The sequence below is a fragment of the Ictalurus furcatus genome, chromosome 8, assembly GCF_023375685.1.
Source record: "Ictalurus furcatus strain D&B chromosome 8, Billie_1.0, whole genome shotgun sequence".
Taxonomy (NCBI): Eukaryota; Metazoa; Chordata; class Actinopteri; order Siluriformes; family Ictaluridae; genus Ictalurus; species Ictalurus furcatus.
The window spans coordinates 5,282,802-5,307,801 of record NC_071262.1 but is presented as its reverse complement, the minus strand read 5'-3'; the positions used below and the strand labels follow the sequence as shown (position 1 = coordinate 5,307,801).

Genomic DNA, 25,000 nt, shown 5'->3' with positions numbered 1-25,000 from the left:
TTTTTGCATCAGCAACCCACACATTATTATTATTTGTTGTTCAGCCCTCTATTAATAATCCATTTATCCACTCATGTATATAAACAAGGTGTTACACATCTGCACATATTCAAATTATACACATACATTGAGGTGTCCATAGTGTACATATTACCATTATTATTTTATTTTTTTTTTACTAATTTAATTCTTATTTTTCTATTCCTATTGTGTGTGTGTGTATATATATATATATATATATATATATATATATATATATATATATATATATATATATATATACTTTATTTCAATTCTATTCCTATTTAATGTGCATTCTTTCCTATCTGTTTTTTGTGTAATTTATCTTATCTTAAAGCATTGTGGTGGCAGCATCATGCTTTAGGGCTGCTTTTCTTTAGCCAGAACTGGAGCTTTTATCAAGGTGGAGGGAATCATGTATACAGTAGCTACAGATACAAGCAAAATTTTAGTGCAAAACCTTCAGGTTCTGCTAGTAAGCTGAAGATGCTAAGGAATTTCACCTTTCAGCATGATGATGACCCAAAGCTTACATCCAAATCAACAAAGGAATGGATTAAACAAAATATCAGTGTTTTAAATGGCCTAACCAGAACCCAGACCTGAATCCAACTAAAATCTGTGGGGTGACCTGAAGCGGGCTGTGCACAGGAGATGCCCTTACAATTTCATGGAACTAGAATGCTTTTGCAAAAAAGAGTGAGAAAATAATATATTAAGTCAAGATGTGCCACGTTGATAGACTATTACCCAAAAAGACAGAGTAGTATAATAAAATCCAAAGCTGATTCAACAAAGTATTAGTATAGGGGTGTGCACACTTTTGCAACTAGGTTATTGTAAGTTTTTTTTTCTTTTTCTTTTCTATATAAATGTTTCTGATTGTTTTTTACTTATGAAATTTATATGTAAATAAAATAAACATACAGTTGCAGTCGGAAGTTTAAATATGCCTTGCAGAAGCTGCAAAATATTAATACTTTTAACAAAATAAGAGGGAGAATAGAAATCCCATGCTTTTTTTTTTTAGTACTGTCCTGAATAAGCTATTTCACATAACAGAGGTTTATATATAGTCCATAAGACAAGATAATAGCCGAATTTATAAAAATTACCCTGTTATTTTGTTTAAAGATCTTTTTTTTTATTTTATTTAGTACTGCCCTTCAGAAGTTAAATAATGTATTTACATATCTCCCAGAAGACAAAATAAGAACAATTTACCCTGATCATCCTGTTCAAAAGTTTACATCCTCCTGGCTCTTAATGTTTCGTGTTACCTTCTTGAGCATCAGTGAATACTAGCACCTTATGTAATAGTTGTGTACGAGTCCCTCAGTTTCCCTCAGTGTGAAAAGATTGATCTCAACATCATATAGCTGCTGTTGGAAAGGGGTCAAATATGCAGAATATGCTGGAAAAGCAAAGAAAGCAAAGAGGATTTTTCTGAAGAACAGTGGGCAGTTTAACTGCTCAGGACAAACAAGGGACTCATGAACAACTATCACAAGACAAAAAAGCAGTCGTGGATCATCCAGGTAACGACACACAGTATTAAGAATCAAGGGTATGTAAACTTTTGAACGGGGTAATTTTTATAAATTCAGCTATTATCTTGTCTTGTGGACTATACTGTATGTAAACATCTGTTATGTGAAATAGCTTATTCAAGACAGAACTAAATAAAAAATAACATGGGATTTTAATGATCCCTTTTATTTTGTTAAAAGTATTAAGATTTTGCAGATTCCGCAAGGCGTATGTAAACTATCGACCGTAACAGTACACAGACATGCACGCACCCAAGCACATGCATACAGTACATTCGCACACGCACACATACCTGGATTAACGCCTCACTCAGCTTCTCCTCATCCACCTCCAGGACAACATCCCGGATCTCATCATAAGGCATTCGAAACGATCCAAGGAAAATGGCTGTTGAAAGCAAAAAATTTTCATTTTATTGCTCCTTCTTTTGGCCTGCTGGATTTTAACAACATATTTCCCACCACCAATGCCCTTCAGATACAATGACCACAGAATGCACTCTAGGGATGTTTGTGCAATTTGAGGGAGATTGGGGTGGAATAAGAAACATTGTACTTGTACTGTAACAAGGAAAGAAGCCAAAGCACTTCTGATGTTGATAGCCATTACATAGAAATGATAAAGTTTCAAATTGGTACAAATCTTATGAGTATAGAAAAGTACTGATTATCCAGTATTACCACAAATGCAACCATAAAAGCATACCTAAGTAAGCTGGTTTGTTGAGCAAATAGTATATACAGGGTCTATAAGTATTTGGACTGTGACACAATTTTCTTAATTTGGCATGGTGTGCTCTGTATTGTACATCACCACAATGGATTTGAAAGAAAGTAATCAAGATGTAATTGAAGTGTAGACTTTCAGCTTTAATTCAAGGGATGTAAGAAACATACAGCATTAATAGATTAAGAATTACAAAGATTTTTTTTCCTAGTACCTCCATTCAAAAGTAATTGAACAATTAACTAATACCCAGTTTCATGGTCAGACGTGTCCTGTTTCCCCAATATTTCATGACAAATTAAGGAGATAAAAGGAGTTGATTCCATGTGTTGAATTTGCATTTGGTAGCTGTTCATGGGAACTCTCAAGATGTGGTCCAAAGAGGTGTTGATGCAAGTGAAGGAGGCCATCAATAGGCTGAAAAACAAACCTATCAGAAAGATAGCAGAAGCTTTAAGAATGACCAACTAAAAAAAATTGGTACATTCTTAAAAAGAAGGAATGCACTGGTGAGCTCAGCAACACCAAAAGGCCTGGAAGATCAGAGAAGACATTTAAAATAGATGATCACAGAATTCTTTCCTTGGAGAAGAAAACCCATTCACAACATCTAGCCAAGTCAAAAAGACTTCAAGGAGGTAGGTGTATCATTGTCAAAGTCTACAATCAAGAGATGCCTTCATGAATGTAAACACAGAGGGTTTACCTCAAGATCCAAACCACTGGTAACACTCAAGAGCAGAATTACAAACATCTTTAAAAAAAAAAAAAAAAAAAAAAGGCCAAGATTCTTTGGACAGATATGAAAACAAGATTAACTTGTACCAGAATGATGTGAAGAGAAGTGTATGGAGAAGGAAAGGAAGGGCTCATGAAAAAAAGAATATCACATCATCTGTCAAACATGGTAGAGGGAGTGTTATGGCATGGGTATATATGGCTGCCATTGGAACTGGGTCACTGCTGTTTATTGATGTGACTACTGACAGAAGTAGCAGGATGAATTCTGAAGTGTATAGAGCTGTACTTTCTGCTCAGATTCAGTCAAATGCTGCAAAACTGATAATACTGACAGTATAGATGCATAATGACCCAAAACATATAGTGAAAGCAACCCAGGAGCTTCTTAAGGCAAAGGAATGGAATGTTCTTAAATGGTTGACTCAATCACCTGACCTCAGCTTAAGTGAGTAAGCTTTTCACTTACGAAAGACAAAACTAAAGGCAGAAAGAACCACAAACATGCAGCAACTGAAGGTAGCTGTACAGCAGACTTTGTATTTTTACTCAACAACATTTTCAAACTCAAGTAGACTTTAACTCAAGTAGAAATTTAAATAGAAGTCTTCTACATTTACCCAAGTAGCATCTTAGCAAAGATATCTCTAGTTTCACTCAAGTACAGGATTTTTGTACTTTGTCCAGCACTGATCTACAGCCTACATCCAATAATTATTAATGGAAACAATCTTGTATTTCTCACAACAACAAATAAATAAATACATGTTCTGTTTAAGATAAGGTTAAAACAACCAAGGGATCAAGGCAGTGCCCCTTGTAAGCTGGGGCACTGGCTCAAAAGAGGGTGGCCATCAGTGACAAAAATGAGCACTATGAAACATGGTAAATTTTATAGTACACTATTAAAAAATGGTAAGCTGTAATTGTTACCTTAAGGTGCTATTTCTACCTTAAGTGGTTTGGCCATGGCATCATACAGTATTTCAATCCCAATTTCTTTCAGATTTCAGTACAAAATAATAGTTGAGAGTTATACAGAATGAAAGTTTTAGCCCTGTAACAGCTCTCTCTTGTTTCATAGAAATGCAACTAGACACCCCTGGCCAGAGGTCTTGCGATTAAATTAATTAACCATGTAGCGCTGTCCCTGGCTATTAGCAAGTAAACATTGTTAGCTAAAAGTCAGCTGCTTGAAAGGCAAGTTATAACACTGTAAACACACATAATTTGGCTCATAATGATTTATAAGCATGGGCACAAGTGCCTTCCCTGTCCTTATTTTCTTTGTAATGAAAAAAAACACATCTGCTTTAGTTATGTAAAGTCAGCCATCCAATAACTTCCTTGCTTTATACAGACTGAGTCTACACACCTGTCCAGGAGCAACATTGCTAATTCTGCATTCAGACTCATCTCATTCAACAAAGTGCTGCTAGTGCTTATTGTAGTTTTACAGTATTTCTTGCTGGTGAGATTTTTCGAAGCACAGAGCAATCTTTTGCTCACAGAATAATCTGACTGCATTCCGGACTATAGTGTTCTAAAAGGGTTTTCTCAGCCATGTAATACACCTGTGATGCACCTATGGCTTAAACCATTATTCATTTATTAATTTATTTATTTATCATGTCTACATAGTGTCCAGGTTATTTGTACTAGAGGTCGAACAATAGTGGATTTTACCAATAACTAAGTTGGGTAGTAGTTTCCAATAACTGAATATTCAAACGACAGTTAAAAAAAAATTATACTGAATGAAAACATAACACACAAATTAAAATATTGCTGAACTTCATTACAAACATAAACAGTATTGACTGTACCATAAGAATGTACTGTAGTTTGTAAATTAAATAAATATAAAAATATTAACTATTAATAAATATTAAAGTAAATAAAAGATATACATCCAAACTGAACCAAAATGTAACACTCCAAAATATACATATGCATATATAGTTTTTCGTGCTTGCATCCGTGTTTTATATTATATATATATATATATATATATATATATATATATATATATATATATATATATATATATATACACACACACACACACACATACATACATACATACATATACACACACACACACACACACACATATATATGAAAAACTATCGGTGTGGGTTTTCGCCGATAACCAGCATCGGTTATCTGTGCTGATTATTCGGCAAAACCAATCAATCAATCGACCACTAATCTGAATATAGGACAATATTTTTTAAATGACACTTGTACTTTTAAATGCATTCATCTCTGTTTAAGTCAAATTAGCTACTTTTAAGTTCAGAGGAGTTGTCATTCATTCACATATTTTTTTTTTTTTTTTTTTTTTTTTTTGCACAGTGTGTAGTATTAGGTCTATAGTCTCTTTTACAGCTAATGCATTACAGAACCTTGCTTGGCTGCTTATTTCTAATGAAGGAGAATGACTTCATCTCTGGCTGACCTGCATTTCCTTCAAAGTATTTATTTCTGCTTCTATTAGATGCCATGTGAGAAACTATTGTATCTTGTACATACAGAACCCCACCCAGTCACAGGGTCCAGGGCAACAAAGCAAATATGCAGCCATGCTTTAAAAGGTCATAAAAGGGCCAGCGGGAATGGTCCAAACTGTTGGTGTGCACGCTGTGTGTGTGTGTGTGTGTATGAGTGTGAGAGAGAGAGAGAGAGAGAGAGAGACTGAGGCTATTCAAAAGTGAATATATCTGCATTTTCTTCACTGGGTAATTTCAGTGAGTAACAGCATGTTATGTTACAGAGCTGTGACTGAGGAACTGACAGACATCGGAGGGTGTGAAAAGCACTTTTCAACTTCAACAGAGGCTATAAAAGACAACATACATCACCTCCATCCTGTTTCTCCTCAGCATAATCCCATCAGCACAGATTACAATAAACATTAAAAAAATTACAGGTCATTTTCAAAAATTACAGTTTATAATTCTACACTTGCTCCCTTTCCTTTTTTTCCTTGCTTATACATTTCTGCCCTTCTTTTTCTGACACACAAACAATACATAACAAGCAAAGGGTTTCATACCAGAGGAAGTTGGTCAGAGTGAGAAACTGAGTGAGAGTAATGAGATCTTGAGCTCAGTCCCAGCTCAAGAAATATAGCTTCTGAAAGATGTAAAAATGGAAGCTTAACTGTCACCATGTTAGTTCTCTAGGGGCCATTAAGCTTCTAATCAATATGGAATATGGTGGGAGTACAACAAACTCTCACAAAAATTTGTACAAATACAGCAATGCTTGAAATTTTGTGAACCCTTTTTTCACACAAGTCCTAAAAGTAGACAAAGAGAACCAAATTAAATAAATGAGACAAACATATTATACTTAGTAATTTATTTATTAAGGAAAATTATCCAATATTACATATCTGTGAGTGGCAAAAGGATGTGAACCACTAGGATTAGCAGTTAATTTGAAGATGAAATTCGAGTCAGATGTTTTCAATCAATGTGAGAAAAATCAGATGTGAGTGAGCGCCCGGTTATAGTTAAAGAACAAGGATCTATCAAAGTCAGATTTTCAAAATTGTTTGTGTACAAAAATACAATGTTTGAGGAAGTGTATCATGGAGATTTCTGAGGACCTCAGAGTTGTTGATGCTCACCAGGCTGGAAAAGGTGCCAAAACCATCTCTAATGTGTCTGGACTCTACCAAACCACAGTCAGACAGATTGTGTACAAATGGAAGAAATTCAAGACCACTGTTACCCTCCCCAGGAGTGGAGACCAACAAAGATCACTCCAAGAGCTAAATGTGTAATAGTCCGTGAGGTCAGGAAGGAACTCAGGGTAACTCCTACGCAACTAAAGGCCTCTCCCACATTGGCTAATGTTAATGTTCATGAGTCCATCATCAGGAGAACACTGAACAACAATGGTTTGCTGGCAGGATTGCAGGGAGAAAGTCACTGCTCTCCAAAAAGAACATTGCTGCCCATCTGCAATCTGCTAAGGATCAAGTGGAAAAGCCAGAAGGCTACTGGAAAAATGTTTTGTGGATGGATGAGACCAAAATAGAATTTTTGGTTTAAATGACGTGTTACATTTGGAGAAAGGAAACACTTAATTCTAGCATAAGAATCTTATCTTAAGTCATTTAAGTCATACTACCAAACAAGTTGTTCTACCAAAGAATGGATGAAGATGTATATAGTTAATGTATTGGAATGGCCAAGTCAAAGTCCTTACCTTAATCCAATAGAAATGTTATGGAAGGACCTGAAGCAAGCAGTTCATGTGAGGAAACCCACCAACATCCCAGAGTTGAAGCTGTTGTGTACTGAGGAACGGGCTAAAATTTCTTGAAGCCGATGTGAAGGACTGATCAACACTTACCGGAAAAGTTTAGCTGCAGTTATTGCTGCATAAGAGGGTCACACCAGAAACTGAAAGCAAAGGTTCACATACTTTTGCCACTCACAGATATGTAATATTGGCTCATTTTCCTCATTAAATAAATAACCAAGTACAATATGCTTGTCCTATTGGGTTCACTTTGTCTACTTTTAGGACTTGTGTGAACAGTTGATGATGTTTTAGGTCATATTTATGCAGAAATATAGAAAAATCTAAAGAGTTCACACTCTTTCAAGCACCACAGTGGTACTAAAAGACTAGTCAGCATATCCATGCAGATAAAAGCAGATATATATAGTGCCCTCCACTAATATTGGCACTCGTGGTAAATATGTCTGTGTAAATATGTCTATAGGCTGTGAAAAAAATTGTCTTTCGGACATGTTGTCTTTTCGGACAAAATTGTCTTTTCGGACAAAATTGTCTTTTCGGACATGTGGATCGGGCATGTTTGTCCAGCACATCCCACAGATGCTCGATCATACTGAGATCTGGGGAATTTGGAGGTCAAGTCAACACCTTGTCATGTTCCTCAAACCATTCCTGAACAATTTTTGCACTGTGGAAGGGCACATTACCCTGCTGAAAGAGGCCACTGCCATTAGGGAATACTGTTGCCATGAAGGGGTGTACTTGGTCTGCAACAATGTTTAAGTAGTTGGTACATGTCAAAGTAATATCCACATGAATACCAGGACCCAAGGTTTCCCAGCAGAACACTGCCAAAAGCATCACACTGCCTCTGCCAGCTTGCCTAATTCCTATAGTGCAGTGGTTCTCAACATGGGCTCGGAAGGGAGGCGCAAATTGTTTTCAAGAAGAAAAAAAAAAACACAGACAGGGCATCATTTGGGTACTCTGTGTATTTTATTGCTTTTCAAATAGAATGTGCATAAATGAAAAACCCCACGTTCCCGCTCCCTCTGAATATTATTTTTGCTGGGGAGAGGTGGAGCTTATCCTGCCTTTTATCTAGTTGTCAGTGCAGACCAGTGTTGCCAAGTTAGCGACGTTTAAGACCCCTTTAGTGACTTTTTTTTTTTGCAAAAAAGCACCTAATAACAAATCTAGCAACTTTTTGGACAAACCTTAGCAAATTTCCAAATGTCAGCAGTACTGTCCTGCAAGCGCAAGGTCTTGCTTTCCCGCTGCACTCACACCTCTCTGCATCTGCTCTGTTCAGTGAGTGGCTGAGAGCCAGAGATTTACCAATGGCATGGCTAACGGGACGCGCCCTTCATCCCAATTTACATAATTCGTATGTGAATGTTTTTGAAAGCAAGACGAACGGAATGCAACACGTTTTACATGTAAAATAGTACACGTTATTACAGCCTAGTTCTCTTGTTCAAAGTTACGGAAGCCCTAGGCGGCCATGCATTATTAATTTTTTCTTTGTTGTTTTCTCATGATCTTGTTTTCTCACAACATAGTTTTATCTCGAGAAAATCTCACGTTTTGTGAATGGGACTGGTGTTACATGCATGTTGGCATCTTTGCCATCATAAATGTAATAATTGCCCACCGTAGAGATGGACTTTAACTCCACATTATGAGAGAGGGGTGTGCCCTTCTCTAGTGTCAGACACCAATGTGGAAGGCGTCAATCCTGCAAACATGACGTATTTTTGTAGGCCACCCCAGAAGTTAGCATCACCCTGGTTCCCTCAACAAAAAGAAAGTAGGATTTTCCATTGTCTTTTGGATTATTGCAGAAAATAAACTCTGCGACGAACCAAAGTTAATGATTCTTACATGTTTCGTTCATTAAGATAACATTCATAAGATTCTGAAACCTAGATACACTCACCAGAAGTAAAAAGCTAATGTTAGGCTATAAACGAACCACACCACGGTTTGGTTAAAAAAAATTACAAAACTATACAACTTATAAAAACTATCAAATAAATAAAATAAAATAAACAGGAATAAAGAAACCTTAAGTGTTCTTAGCTATGTTACAACAGAGACAATGACAAATAATAACAAGAACTTACACAGATTTTGGGCCGTTTTGGCATCCAGGATTCGCAACTCTTTTGCTTTTTTCTTAAATTGTGTCATTCTGTTATCTGTTTCCTCCAAATCCTTTTTCACTGTGGGAAAAAGAAAAGAAAGAAAATAATTATTGTAACAGTCACAAGCATTTGTTACAGGATGAGTCACCCTTTTATGTAGTTTAGAGGGAAAACAGAGCATCTAGAAGCATGATGCTGAACCATTGCATTCAAAACATAAAGAGTACAATTCAAATGATATTTCTGACATTTCCACACAGTCACAGCATAATGCTTTAGACACAGTCGTTTGACTACACGATAATAGAAAGATTATAGTGACATATGCCTGATTCACTCTATATGAACCCTTTACATGAATCTGACTTAGAGATTTTTTTTTTAATAGGTTCAGAATTTAGCATCTACAGCATGAATCCATGGACCCAACCTGCCTTATTCAGTTCAGGCTGGTTGCAGAATCCATGGCATGAAGAATTGCGCTTTATAATATTATAAATATATAAGTTTATAATATAGTGGGGTTTAAACTCCAAGTGGGGTTTTTGTTTGTTTGTTTTCCTTACCTCTCCCGTCTTCCACACCCTTTCTGGTATTGTATATTTGTATATGTGACATTCGTATATGTATTCTTCTCTACTCACACAAAATAATTCATATGTAAGTACTGATGCATCCCATTATTATAAGTACTTTCCTGTCATTTAGCTGAATGTGCATCTGACTACTATGAAAAGGATTGGTTGTTGTATGTGTATGCACTATGCATTTAAAATCTGAAGTGAGAGGAGAAAATGGCCTTGCTAAAAGATAACTGAAATTTAATAACCTGGGCCCTTAATTTTCATAGTGCTGTCGATATTTATAATTTTGTTGCATCTCAGTGATTTAACTTTCACTTTGTCTCACGTCGTACAAGATTTAAAATGTTCTCTGAAAATGGGTATGCCTCATATGTGTCTCTTAATAATGATATCACAAGCACATGATATGTAAAGCAAACTCTATTAGTCTCCATGATAAGCCGTTCTGGTTTGAAGGAGGTACAGTCTCTCAGGAGTATCTTTACACTACACTACTAATTGGCCAGCCCACCTGGTGAGCCCTCTCTCCAACATGGTCTCACAGAAATTCATACATATAATATTAACATACCATCCAGCATTCATAACACTTCTACATGTTTTACTTGCAATTTGTACTTATTGTACAAAGACCATTGAGTATAACATGAATCCGTTTTATTTCATTGTGCTTCCACAAAACCTTTGGGTTTTGTTTTTTGTTTTTTGTCTTTTTTGCAAGTGTAAGTGATTTGAATATATTTTTGTCTTTAGTATATATTGTGGTTTATATAATTCCATTATCTTAAACTTAGGGTCTGACTACCCTAAGGTGTGTACACTTTTAAGAACATTGATATGTAATAAATTATTTACCTGATATTTAATAATATTCAGCAAAGGCCACTATCTGTGTAATTTAGTTATTATTCAGGACACAGTTAGACAGAGGTTTAATGAAATAATCAAACTTATCCTCAGCTGCAGTCATGTGGTACTTTTTTTTTATGAAGCTTTTAGCCACTCGTTTATCTTTACTATTTCACAGTTTTCACAGCATTTGTATCAAGAGGATGTTTTACACAATGGGGCAAAATTAGAGAGTGTTAAATGATAAATAATAATGATCCTGAATATTTCAAAATTGTATCAGTGATTGTATAACTGTTTTATTATTAATAATAATCCATCTATCCATCTTCTATACCACTTATCCTTCCTTCAGGGTCACGGGAAAACCTTTGGACATGCCAATCCGCCTACCATGCATGTCTTTGGGACTGGGGGAGGAAACCGGAGTACCCGGAGGAAACCCCCGCAGCACGGGGAGAACATGCAAACTCCGCACACACAGGGCCACGGTGAGAATCGAACCTGTACATTATTTAAATATTCATAGTCTAGGTTTTAAAATGTATGTAAACCTCTGGGCCAATAACTTGTCCAGAGGCTAAAGGAAGCCAGGCACTTTCCAATAAAACACACTCACAGTCTGCTGTTCTTCACGTTTCACTTGAACAAAGAAAGGTTTGTTGATGAGGGCCTTGCCCTGTGAACCATCAATCACATTTCAAAGGATATGGTGGAAGAAAGCATCATGGTGAGGGTAGTGCTCCATCATCTTATGGAATGTTGGGTGATGCAACAAGGCAATGACCCAAAACACAAGAGGATGAACAAAACAATAGTTTACAAAGAAGAAAATTCATGTCTTATAATGACCAAGTCAAAGTCCAATCTTAACCAATTTTAGATGCTGACCTGAAAAAGGACTGTTGATGCAACTGGCCCTCACCCTAAAGCTGAAGGAGGAACTAATGGTCTAAAATTTCTCCTCACTGTGCAAGTCCTATCAGCAGCTACGGAAAACATTTGTTGGAAGTTGTTACTGCTAAAAGCGGTTCTAAGAGTTCTACTAAATAAATGGTCCAGATTATTTATATGTAAACATTTATATATGTCCAAATCTGTGTGCACATTCTCTGCATGTATGTTTTGGTCACAACGCAAAGTACAATGATAAATAAATGGTGGTGCACTTCCCCATTAAATACACTCACCGTTTACTTTAATAGGAACACCTGTACACCTGCTTATTTATGCAGTTATCCAATCAGCCAATCATGTGGCAGTAGCACAATGCATAAAATCATGCAGGGGCAGGTCAAGAGCTTCGGTTAATATTCACATCAGAATGAGGAAAACATGTGATCTCTGTGACTTTAACCATGGCATGGTTGTTGGTGCCAGATGGGCTGGTTTGAGCATTTCAGAAACTGCTGATCTCCTGGGAATTTCACACACAACAGTCTCTAGAGTTTAAACAGAATGGTGCAATAAATAAATAAATAAATAAATAAATAAATACAACCCAAAAAAACAACCAAACATCCTTTGAGGGTCTGCAGGCTGAAACACCTTCGTGATGAGACCTCTCTTATCAACAAGGTGTTTCCACCCACAGAATTGTCACTCACTTTGTTTTTTGCACCATTCTGTGTAAACCCCAGAGACTGTTGTGTGTGATAATCCCAGGAGATCGGGAGTTTCTGATCACCATTCACAGGTCATGCGATCAACAAACAGGATATCAGAGAATGAGCAGAACACGAAAATCAGAGAACAAAGTTAAAGTGAAAACCAGAAGAATCATGAAAAATACAAAGGCTTGGTAATGTCAAAGACACAAAGGAATTGAGCGTATACTTTGCTAAGGGGAGGCAGTAAAAAGTCTCTATACAAAAGGGTGTGTGTGTGTAAGTATAAGTAACTGGGAGCAGGTGTGCCTGATCAGAAGTCCAGTGATTGTGAACTAGGCAGAGTGTGTGTATGTGTGTAAAAGTAACTGGTATCAGGTGTGTCTGATCAGAAGTCCACTTTCAGGGGGAATAACAAAGTATAGCTTCCCTTTGATGCCAGCAGGACAGCCTTTCCCTTTTGCTAAAATCAGAAAGCACTTCTAGTGTAATCTGCATTTTATTAACTGACACACATTACTCCCAAAAACAACAAAAGACAGCCTGGAAATCACAATGTTGTAACTTGGATATTGTTGTTTGAATTCTATCCATGCAATTAATCAAATGTTTCTGTTCTTATCAGACTCCGCGGGTTAGAGCAGTGTTTCCCAACCGGGATGCCGTCTGATGAGAGCAGGGGTGCCATGTAAAAATCCTTCAAACATTTCTAAAATCCTAAAATGTGTATAAAACAATTAATATACATGATAAATGTCGGATGTCTGAAATAATAACACAGACAAAGAAATAATAAGACAGACACACACACACATAACAATAATAATAAAAAATTATATATAAAAAAAATTATAATTCCCTCCCCCTCGACCCCCCTCGCTGATCTGTCAGCAGCATGTCAACGTCAGTATGCGTAACATAGGCGTGTGTTTTATCCTAATAATTAGGGTGTGTAGTGCAAAAGAATATGGACAGATTTCTTAAAAGAACAGCTCCAGATGCTTCTGGAACATCAACTTCATCCTCGTGTAGCTAAAGCCTTGTTTATACTTCCGCCTGGCTCCGCACTGTGAGCCTCCACTGACTGCACGTGCACCTCCCCAAACGGACAAGGCATTTATACTTGACATGCTCGCTGTTGTAATAGTCTTTTAAATGAAAGGGGGCGACTCTGAGTAATCATCCTATAAACCAACAGGAAGTAGCTGAGAGAAGAAGTAGTTTGTCGGAACAGCCATAGCAACGCTTACAAACATGGCGTCTCGCGTGGAGTTGCTGAATGCTGAGGAGGAATTCTTGTGTGTGTTGTTGACGATGCTTGTTTTTTTTTTATTAAACATGGACCTTTGTTTTCATTAAATAGACTTATTTATTGTAGGCTCATTTTGTAAATATTAGCTATTACTGTAGATATAAGCAAAAAGTGGGAGCTTCCTGCAAATGTTATTTCTCACATTTACAAAATCAGGGGATTATGTTCGCCCATCAGTGTAAATGTCTCTTTATGTAGAGACAAAAGGAAGTTATTACAGAATGATCACACTGTATGGCCATCAGTGTAAACATCTCTATTTATAAAGACAACAGAATAAGGTTTAATCACTGTGTCTGATGGTGTAGTGTAGTGAATGTGTTTATTTATGAAGACACTGATGAATGAAAACATGGTACACCCCCCAAAAAACTTTGGCTTTATTCATTTAACAGTATGTACAAAGCAAATCAAAATCACTATTTTAAAAAACCTTTCCATGTATTTTGTGCCATCTGGCTATCTCTATGGTCCCGCATGGATTGATCATAGAGATGCCTGTACAATTGTACCTTTGAGCAAGAGTCACCTCAAAGTCGTTCATCTACGGATGAACTTGCGCTGCGCAGCAAGTTACAAAAGATGCCGTGCAAACCGCGCCGCAGAATGAGGACTCGTGCACTCAATGCGCTCGAACCGCCAACTCTGCAATGACGTCGTTGTTGCCTCGCGCTCCCTCGTGCTATTGCGGATGCGTCAAGTAGAAACCAGCCTTAACGCTGTCTAGCATTAGTGTTTGTGTAGGGTGCCACAAATTGCTGAACATTTTCAAAGGGTGCCATGACTGATAAAACGTTGGGAAACGCTGGGTTACAAGACAGAGTAATCACTCTCTCATGCATAGCCACTGCTGCTCCGGCATTAAAGTGTAAAGAGTTAAATTACAAAACTGAATGAAATAAGAAAATAATGTTGAGGACAGCACAGCCATTTAGGTTTCTTTACCATCTGAAAACACCACTAATTTTTGTAATTGTTCTCCTGAAGGTCAGGTAAGAGGTTGTACAATTTGTCTGCTATAAGAAATACTTGTATGTGTGCATGGAAATGTCAAGGTGTGCTGAAAGATAAGAGTGGTGGTGGGGTGCAGGGGAGACAGTGTGTAGACTTTCCTCTCATGTAGCTTGATGTCACAGTTGTTAGAGAGAGAGACAGGTTTATCTGCTGTAATCAAACCGAGGAGCAGATGTGCAAGTAAAGGTCTTGCCAATCTCACAGTGGACAGCAATTGCTCCGATGCATGCATTGCCACTCTTTATACAACCATGGACTGCCTTACTGACCACTGAGTGTGAGTGAGTATGAGTGAGTGTGGGTGTGTGTGGGTGTGAGAGAGAGAGAGAGTTCTTTACTTCATAGTCCCCTTTTTGACATTGTTTTGACATCATTCACACATTTCTGACAGAATAAAAGTAAACAAACAAGACAAAAGACATGTAAACAAACGTACTATCAATGTCTGTGAATATCAACTGCATCTATATCTATATATTTATCTTTATTCCCCAAAAACACAACCTCTACACCTTATAACAAGCAGATGAAGCATTAGCCAGTTGTGTTATGCAGTTGTGTTATGCTAGGCAGCGGAAGTAGCAGATAGAGGAAAATATATGTGAAGGATCTTAAGCAGAGCCCAAAACTATAGCTTCTACAAATGCGGGCTAACAGCCTGTTGTCTTTGAAAGTGTGGGATAAGTATTATCCAGCTGGTCCAAACTCAAGGAATAGAGGCTTGGGCCCCTAACTATAAACTGACCCACTTGCACAAACTATTCCTTTAGTTCCACATTAAACACTTCCCACAACCTTGATTCAGAGATGATAAGAAAATGGTGTGTCACTAGGTGAGGAGGGATCATGATTAAATAACTTTCTCCTATACCTGCTGCTTATTTCTATCTTCTGTAAGATCTGCCGTCCGAAAAATCAGTGGCCCGCTATTAAATTCTCTTAAATCAATATTCTTGATTACAACTTTACAGAACTGTAACAGTTTTAGTCAAGCTTAATGACAGACTTACTGTATGACACATGAACATGCATCATGGTAGTGATAGAAAAGCACAGTTATGTGCAGTGTTTAATTCTGGTCGATGACTGCAGGACTGTTTGGATGGCAAAAAGTGGTTCTGACTGACCCACTTTACTCTGCAATTAGTGTATCTGCACTAGCCATGTATGAACCATGTACAGTGCCCTCCACTAATATTAACACTCTTGGTAAATATGAGCAAAGAAAGCTGTGAAAATTGTCTTTATTGTTAAACCTTTTGATCTGTTGTTAAAAAATTAACAAAAATACTCTGGATATCAAAACAATTGCAAACAAAACACAGGTGTTTATAATATTATAAACAATGACTAAAAAATATAAATAGGAATATTCTTCAAATATTATGAATTCATAGGGGTGCCAATAATTGTTGCACACCTATATTTAACAATTTATTTTTTTGGATAAACCTGTGTTGTGTTGGCAATTGTTTGATAGCCATGAGAGAGAGCAGAGTATTTTTGTGAAGTTTTTGAACAAAAGATCAAAAGGTTAAAAAATAAAGTCAGTTTTCACAGACTTATGTGCTCATATGTACCAAGGGTATCAATATTAGTGGAGGGCACTGTACTCTGCTGCTACCCTGGCAGGCAGGATTATGAGGCATTTATAGGACCTGCTGCTACCCGCTGTCTGGATTATTGGTGGACTGGATTATGCAGTAACTCCAGCAGTAAACATGGCTCTATTTTCCCCTACACCAACACATCTTTACACTGGCTTGTCTTTGTTCATGCTGTAAAGGGAGTACACACTGCAGCTCAACAAGAACAATAGTTAAGAGGAAAAAATCAATTGATTTGACTGGACCTACTGCAAAAAAGTCTGAATTAGGAATATAATACAATCTATAAATGTAATTAAATATAATTACAGTTATGGTATTATTTTAGATGGTTCACTTTGGAGATTCTAAGGGTGTGTGTGTGTGTGTGTGTGTGTGTGTGTGTGTGTTTTGGGGGTCTCAGCAGGCCCAGATTGGCCACTGGGAGATTCAGGAGCAATAACAGTGCCCTGAAACTGTGGCTATATACACATAGGTGCTCATTAACATGACATGATTCAGGTCATGATTCAGGTGGTCATGTGACCGTGATGCAGTGAGGTGCAGTGGCTACTGGTTCGTACAAGTTCCTTCTCTGATATACAGGACAGATGCAAACTGTGGCTAGTAAAATAAATTTGTAAAAAAAATATATTTAGTTTTCTACAGACAAAAACACACATTGTTTTGCATTGTTGATTATTCAGAAATAAAAAGAAATCTTTTCAGTCATATTTTGTCTTAATTAAAATTCTGTTCAAAATATTCTGAATGTTGAATTGAACTGTATCATGAAGCTAATATCATGAATTGAAATGTGAACCTAGTGTATCATTATACATCAATTATCTAGCAAGTAAAACTACAACTGTCTGCATAATTGACATTATTAGGCTATACAACCAAACATATTTTTGTTACAATTCATTCTGAAAGTCAGTGAATATTTTTTTAGACTGTCAATCAACATTGTTGACTGAAACATAAATATAAAAATCCAGCCCTTTTATACGAGATAACCAATGTCACATTGCTATATAGCCTAAGGCTATCTAACTTATTGTAAACTTCCACTCATAGAACTTCTGCTCACTGTGTGTTTTTACAGCATTCTGTGTAGAGACTAGAGACTGTGGGTGAAAATCCCAGGAGATCATCTAGTTTTAAAATACTCAAACCCTCTCTGGCACAAACAACCATAACATGGTCAAAGTCACGGAGATCAAAATTCTCCCTATTATGATGTTTGATCTTAACATTACCTGAAGCTTTTTACCCATGCCTATATGCTTGTATGCATTGCACTGCTGACTCATGATAGGCTGATTAGTTTTAACATGAATGAGCGCATATATATATATATATATATATATACACACACACACATACACACACACACACACACATACTAAATAGTCAGTGAGTGTACATTACAGTATTTTTGTCTCAAAATTTGTTGTGGATGTATGGGGTAGCCTGGGTGGGTGTGAGACTTCTGGCGGTACTTTTTGTGTGAGTCTGGTCCTGGTTCTCAGAGAACAGGCAGACTTCATTATCCTACAGCCAATCATTTCAGAACGTTTATTCAGACTCACACAAAAATTAACTTATGCCACCTCTGCCCACATTCATGAACTCAAACAGACTCACTCCATCTTTTTCAACCTTGGAAACCTCAGCACCTGTCCACCCAGTTAATATTCTGCTCAACAACCAACCCACAGCACTGCACATCCATGATATGCACACATTAAATCCTGTATTGGCATTCCATTTTCCAATATTTGGTATGTCACTTTCAAAGCAGGCCATCACGGACATCTTATTGGAAATGAGCAATGGCTAAATTTCAGCTAGCCCTCCAAGCATGGGGTCTTCTATGCTCCTCCAGAGAGTCAAGTAGGAGTTGTGTCTTGTCAGTCTGAATATGTAACTGCTTTACTAAAATAAGCCAATGTTAGCTATACCTACCTTCACTGCAGTCATTTAACTGTAGTGCAGAGCTAGTACTGCGCTGTGAGTGTACTCAGAACAGGCCTGAGGAGAGCAACCTTTATGTTCACTCTGAATGACAACAAAAAGTCATAAAGTGCAGTTCGCTTCTCCTCCATCCTGTATGGGTAGCATCAAACTCCCCCAATAGCACTAACAATATTTTTCCCGATATTATTTCACTAAAGCCCAAATGAAATATATAACTATGTGATTCCTTTGAAATATGACCTGTAAAACAATTACAAAGAAAGACTGACAGTAAACCTACAGGTGATGGTTTACCATCTCACCATCACGGTGATTGTAAAAAGCCCACACATTTGCTCTGATATAATCAGTAAGCCATGTCTAGTCAGAAACTGTAGTATGTTGATGACTACAAGCCATGTTGTTTGTGTATGCTGACATGTAATTACAATGCAATGGTGAGTTACTAAAAATAAAATCAGGCAAAGCTTTGGTCTACTTAAACTTACACAGTAATTACAAACAAAAGCAGTGTGCAGCTGCTGCCTGCTCCCTCACTTGGGAGGTGCCTCAGTATTGCAAAACACACACATACTGCATGTACACACACACGCGCACACACAATAAATAGACTCCATGATATAGCAGCTTTAAGTAACTCTGAACAATATATTTATAGTGTGCCATGGTCCTACAAACATGTGAAAATATTTCAAGCTACTGTACTGCACAAAGTATCCAGTGGCTTGTGAATTGCTTGCTCTGAACTATAAGAGAACATAATGAACACATGTCCATTTGATGGTTTATTTTTCTCTAAAGCTGATCCAGATTCAGATTTCTACTTTCTAGCAGAAACACTCCCACTGAGAATTTCAACTTTCTGCCACCTCACCTGCCCTTCCCCACTGCATCACATATACCTGTTTTCAGTATATCCAGCGTACCCATCTATTTAAAATATTAGGGTTATGGTGCATGAGCCTCAGATGGACTCATGTCTCAGGATTGGTCTTGAAATGCCATATAGTGGAGAAATAAGAAATAGTAATGAATACAGTGTGTGAAGTGTGCTGCATTAATTTTTCTTTGTCTACCTGTTGCATTGAAATTGGGAGGGCTACATGCTCTTCTAGTGTGGCACCAAATCATTACTTTTGATGACCTTATTCCTCTGCCACATGCGTGCCCTTGCTTGTGTATACAAAGAGAAGCCATGTGTACTCAAAGGCTCGCCTGATGAGGCAAGGAATGAATGAGACAAACTAAAACACCACACCAACAAAACAACTCTGAAAAACAGGAAAGCTGATCAGACACTATGCACACAGATCAAGCTAGGGTAGGATGAGCTCTCTCTCTCTCAGCCAGTCATCTCTCTCAATCAGGGCACTGGAGAGGACCTGATCAGTCTCATCCTCAAAAACATCAATGCATTAACCCGAAAACAAATCCATTCTGATTCAGAAACAAAGACATACTAATTCTGATTTCTTACCACACACATACTTAAATTTCCTCCTACCACTATATTCCCAAATCTGCTTCCTATCCCTGCTCTCTGCCTACTTTTATTCCTAATCAAGCAATCTTCTACTGATGAAAGTCTAAACTGCTTTCTTAGCCCTAGGGCAACAAGAAAGCAAAATTCTTCACTCAAAAGATGAGGGAAGCAAGCAGGGAGTGGAGCTGGAGCAGAAACTGGAGTCTGCTGTTGACTATGAGACACAACCCTAAAATTACTGTAGCTATTAGAGACTTAATCCAATCCAATTAGAGACTTAATCTTAATCTGTATCAACTCATCTGTCTTCAGCATAGAAATCCTCAGAATACCAATATGATACAGTAAGTGCTTATATGCATGCAGCTATATGTTGTTTTTTTTAAACATTTCTCCTGTTGATCTGGCAGTATCTAGTGATACTAGACAGTGTCTAGTGAAAATCGTTTTCATGTGCCAGGAGAGAGACCGTCATCTACTCTACTCAGTTCTCTGTGGTGGTGATATATGCTGCATAATTAACTAGTAAAACAGGACTCCTAGTAGGCCAGGCTCCTATTCCTTACGATTGCTGTGTTATGGCTATTGGCTGTTCTACACATAAAGTAGACAGACATGAACACAGTCCAGCTTGTTAGGATTAGATAAAGACCAGGCGAGAAGACAGTAAGAGATGTGGAGGAATTTGTTCAGTTGTGACTTCACTAGATGTGTGCTTTGAGGGCTGACACATTTCTATTCAGTTATAAACAAGCTTAGAGCAGAGGGGCTGCTGTTCAGTGCTCAGTATGCAATATACTCTCAAATCTCACTCTCCATTGAATTAAACACCCTTAATAGTCACTAATTACACAAAGTCTTTTTTTCTTGATGACTCTTCATTTGGAGTTTTTTTTTCATGGCGCTGTTAACACTGTTTTGGGACTGATTTTAATAAGCTCATCTTGTGAGAGTCCTCAGTCTCTTTAATGCTGAGTCCTCAGCTCCCTTTTTAATGGGAACTAAGGTTGTTTGATAAGTCTCCATGACATCACACACTGTATTAATTAATTATATATGTAAATTGCCTGACTGACAGTTTATGTTGGGAGAGATTTGTAGCCAACTAATTGATGGTGCTATATTACAAGCCTTTGTTTTACATTCACATTTATTAATTTAGCAGACGCTTTTATCCAAAGCGACTTACAAATGACGAAATACAAGCAAGGTTTTACATTGTTTAGGTCAGGGCTCTGCACAGGCCCCTTAGATGCTGTAATGCTACAACATACAAAGACATCCTATACAATTGTGTGCTTTCAACTTTGTGCCAACAAATATAAATATATTATATATATATATATATATATACACACACATACATACATACATACATACATACATACGCACACACACACACACAAACGCATATATACATATATATACACATACATATACACGTGTCCTTTTTTCAGGAGACTGTAAAGATAATTAAAGATAATTTTATAAGATCCAACTAACTTTACAGATCTTTATCAGGAAGTGTTTAAACAATGTTTTTCATGCTTGTTCAATGAACCATAAACAATTATTGCACATGCACCTGTGGAACAGTCCTTAAAACAGTTTATAAGCGGTAGGCGATTAAGGTCACAGTTGCAATAACTTAGGACACTAAAGAGATCTTTCTACTGACTCTGAAAAACACTAGAAGAAAGATGCCTAGGGTGCCTGCTCACCTGTGTGAACATACCATAGGCCTGCTGCAGGGAGGCATGAGGACTGCAGATGTGGCCAGAGCAATAAACTGCAATGTCTGTAATATAAGATGCCTACAACAGTGCTACAGGGAGACAGGAAGGACATCTGATCATCCTCGCAGTGAAAAATTACATGTAACCATGTGTCCCCCCAGACATGATCAAGAACTTGTAAATGCCTTGGTGGAAGAGTGGAGTAACATCTCACAGCAAGAATCTGGTGCAGTCCATGAGGATGAGATCCACTATAGTACTTAAAGTTGCTGGTGGCCACCAGATACTGACTGTTACTTTTGATATTGACCCTCTTTGTTCAGGGACATTTGTTAAATGTCTGTGAAACTTGTTCAGTTTATGTCTCAGTTGTTGAATGTTTTTATGTTAATACAAATATTTACACATTTCAAGAAATTTGCTGGAAATAAAAGAAGTTGAATGTGAGAAGACGTTTCTTTTTTTGCTGGGTACACACACACACACACACACACACACACACACACACACATAGAGAGGTGCTTAAATTTATGCATAAATATGACCTAAAACATCATCGGATTTTCAAGTCCTCAAAATAGAAAAAGAGTACCAAATTAAACAAATTAGATGAAAATATTATACTTGATTTATTCATTTATGTATTGAGGAAAATGCTTTCAGTATCTGATGTGGCCCCCTTGTGCAGCAATAGCTGCAACTAAACATTTCTGGTAAGTGTTGATCAATCCTGCACATCGGCTTGGAGGAATTTTTGCCCGTTCCTCAGTACAGAACAGCTTCAACTCTGGGATGTTGGTCAGTTTTCTCACATGAACTGCCTGCTTCAGGTCCTTGCACAACATTTCTATTGGATTAAAGTCAGGACATGGTTTGATTAAACCAAACCATGAAACTACCATCAAAATATTTCATAGATTAGATGATACATGATACTTTAGATGTCTACATGATATTTAGCAACTGCAGAAGGGCAGCCATGTTTTTTTCGGATGGCAGTGGTTCTCCTTGCAACCCTGCCATGCACAAAATTGTTGTTCCGTGCTCCCCTGATGGTGGATTCATAAACATTAAACAATGTGAGAGAAGCCTTTAATTGCTTAGAACTTACTCTGGGTTCCTTTTTGACCTCGTAGACTATTACAGGTCTTGCTCTAGAGTGATCTTTGTTGGTCCACACTCCTGGGGAGGGTAACAATGGTCTTGAATTTCCTCCATTTGTAAACAATCTGTCTGACTGTGGATTGGTGGAGTCCAAACTCTTTAGAGATGGCTTTGTAACCTTTTCCATCCTGATGAGCATCAACAACTCTTTTTCTGAGGTCCTCAGAAATCTCCTTTGTTCGTGCCATGATACACATCAACAAACGTGTTGTGAAGATCAGACTCTGATAGATCCCTGTTCTTTAAATAAAACAGGGTGATCACTCACATTTGGAGAGATTTGGAGACAGATGCAAGTGCAGATAATAAGATTAATAAAGACCAAAACAAAAACACAAAAGACACTAAGACCTTATGGCAAAGACTAAGCATAAACCAAAGACCTAAACACAGCAACAAAGAAAACGGCAAAGAAAGACAAAGGTAAGACAAGGAGTGCAGCGCAACTACGGCTATATACACGAGTGCTTGTTAACAAGAACGTGATTCAGGTGCAGGTGGTCATGTGACTATGATGAAGTGAGATGCAGTGGCTGCTAATCCTAGAGGTTCACATACTCACTAGAGGTTCACATACAACTCACAGTTATGAAATATTGAATCATTTTCCTCAATAAATAAATAGCCAAGTATAATATTTTTGTCTCACTTGATTAATTGGGTTCTCTTTGTCTACATTTAGGACTTTAGGACTGGAAAATGTGATGATGTTTTAGGTCATATATGAAGAAATATATAAAACTCTAAAGGGTTCACATACGTTCAAGCACCACTGTATAATGTGCAATATCTATTTTGTGCAAATATGACATTCTGGATGCAATGCTGTATGTAAACAGAGCAGTTATCAGCAGTCAGTGAAAGTGCAATAGTGTACTGTAATTACACATCCTGCAACAGTCCTAAACACTCAGTACATTTACATGTACAACAATAATCTAATATTAACCCGATTAAGAAACTAGCATGTAAACAGCAACTTTTTATTACCTTAATCTGACTAAAGTCATACTCGAAGTAAACACAAATCGAATTAAGACATGTGGAGTAGTCCTGTTGTAGTCGCATTATGGACGTGCATTACAGACATGTAAACACCTTAATCACACTATTAACATCGTGTGGGAGTTTTCACCGCATTCTGCGACAGGACACGTACACACATGGCATATCTACTATATAGTAGATAAGTAAGCGGTTTGGAACGCAGCCCACGGCTTCAAGCAGTCGTCTATTCGCACGTACAGCATGACAAATAATTAACTGCACTTCAAGCGTTCGTAAAATTTAAAAATAAAAACACCCAAACCTGTATTGGACGGCATGGCATGGGGACGTAATGACGTGTGCTGTTAATCACTCTATGTTCTATAACAAGTAAAACGGGTACATGAGAGGAGTATTCTAAAAGTGACTCATGTAAACACCTTAATCAGAATACCGTCTTATTCAGAATAAGGTAAATAATTAGATTACAGCTGTCCATGTAAACGTAGTCATTGATTGATAATGCAAATGTTCTTTAGTGGTGTGAGTGGTTATTATTAACCAGCCGTATCACCGTATAATTAAGCAGTGGGATAAAACTGCCCCTGAATCTGTTTGTTTGCTTTGATGCTGTAGATCCATCAACCTCAAGGTAGTAGTGAAAAGAGACTATGGTTCAGGTGGCTAGGGTCTTTTATGATCCTCGAAGCCCTCTTTATGCAGCTCCTATTTAACCCCTGATGTTTTATTGTCTTGTGGCAAAGTCGTATCATGCATTCTTCCAGTTAAGTCTAAGACGTATTACCTAGTACTTTGTTTTCTAGGTCTCATACTTTCCTGGTTCTGACCCATGCCCATGTCCATGTTTGAGTCCGTAAATATTCCCGGTTTGATGCTGCCTGTTGGTTACATGACACCTGCCTGGAATTAGGATGATGAGTATTAGATTAGCCCTAATAAAGTACAAGCACAGAATGTGCCAGTGCCCTGCCTTCCTAAGCCACGTTACACTACCCTTAACCATTAACGCAAAGGCTTGTGAAATTTGGAAGCTAATCAAGTAAAGTTGAAGAGACAAGCTGGTTATCTTTAAATATTTTCTGAATCCTGTGACTCTGTCTCAAATGCAACTTTACACACCGCAGCCACTTTAATAGGAACATCTGCAGACCTGATCATTCATGCAATTATCAAATTAGTCAATCCAGGATTTTCACACAAACAGTTTACATGGTGTGAAAAACAACAAGAC

General features: G+C 37.5%; 1 protein-coding gene across 3 annotated transcripts in view; it reads right to left on the bottom strand.

Annotated features, from left to right (window-relative positions):
• The window catches only part of diaph2 (diaphanous-related formin 2), a 380,814-nt gene that overhangs the window by 203,243 nt on the left and 152,571 nt on the right, over positions 1-25,000 (bottom strand). For all 3 annotated transcript variants that reach the window (XM_053630382.1, XM_053630381.1, XM_053630383.1), the window contains 2 exons: positions 9,423-9,521; positions 1,865-1,959 (listed from right to left, as the gene is read on the bottom strand). In XM_053630382.1, the coding sequence (XP_053486357.1) occupies positions 1,865-1,959; positions 9,423-9,521 (194 nt within the window). The remainder of the gene's footprint in view (positions 1-1,864; positions 1,960-9,422; positions 9,522-25,000) is intronic.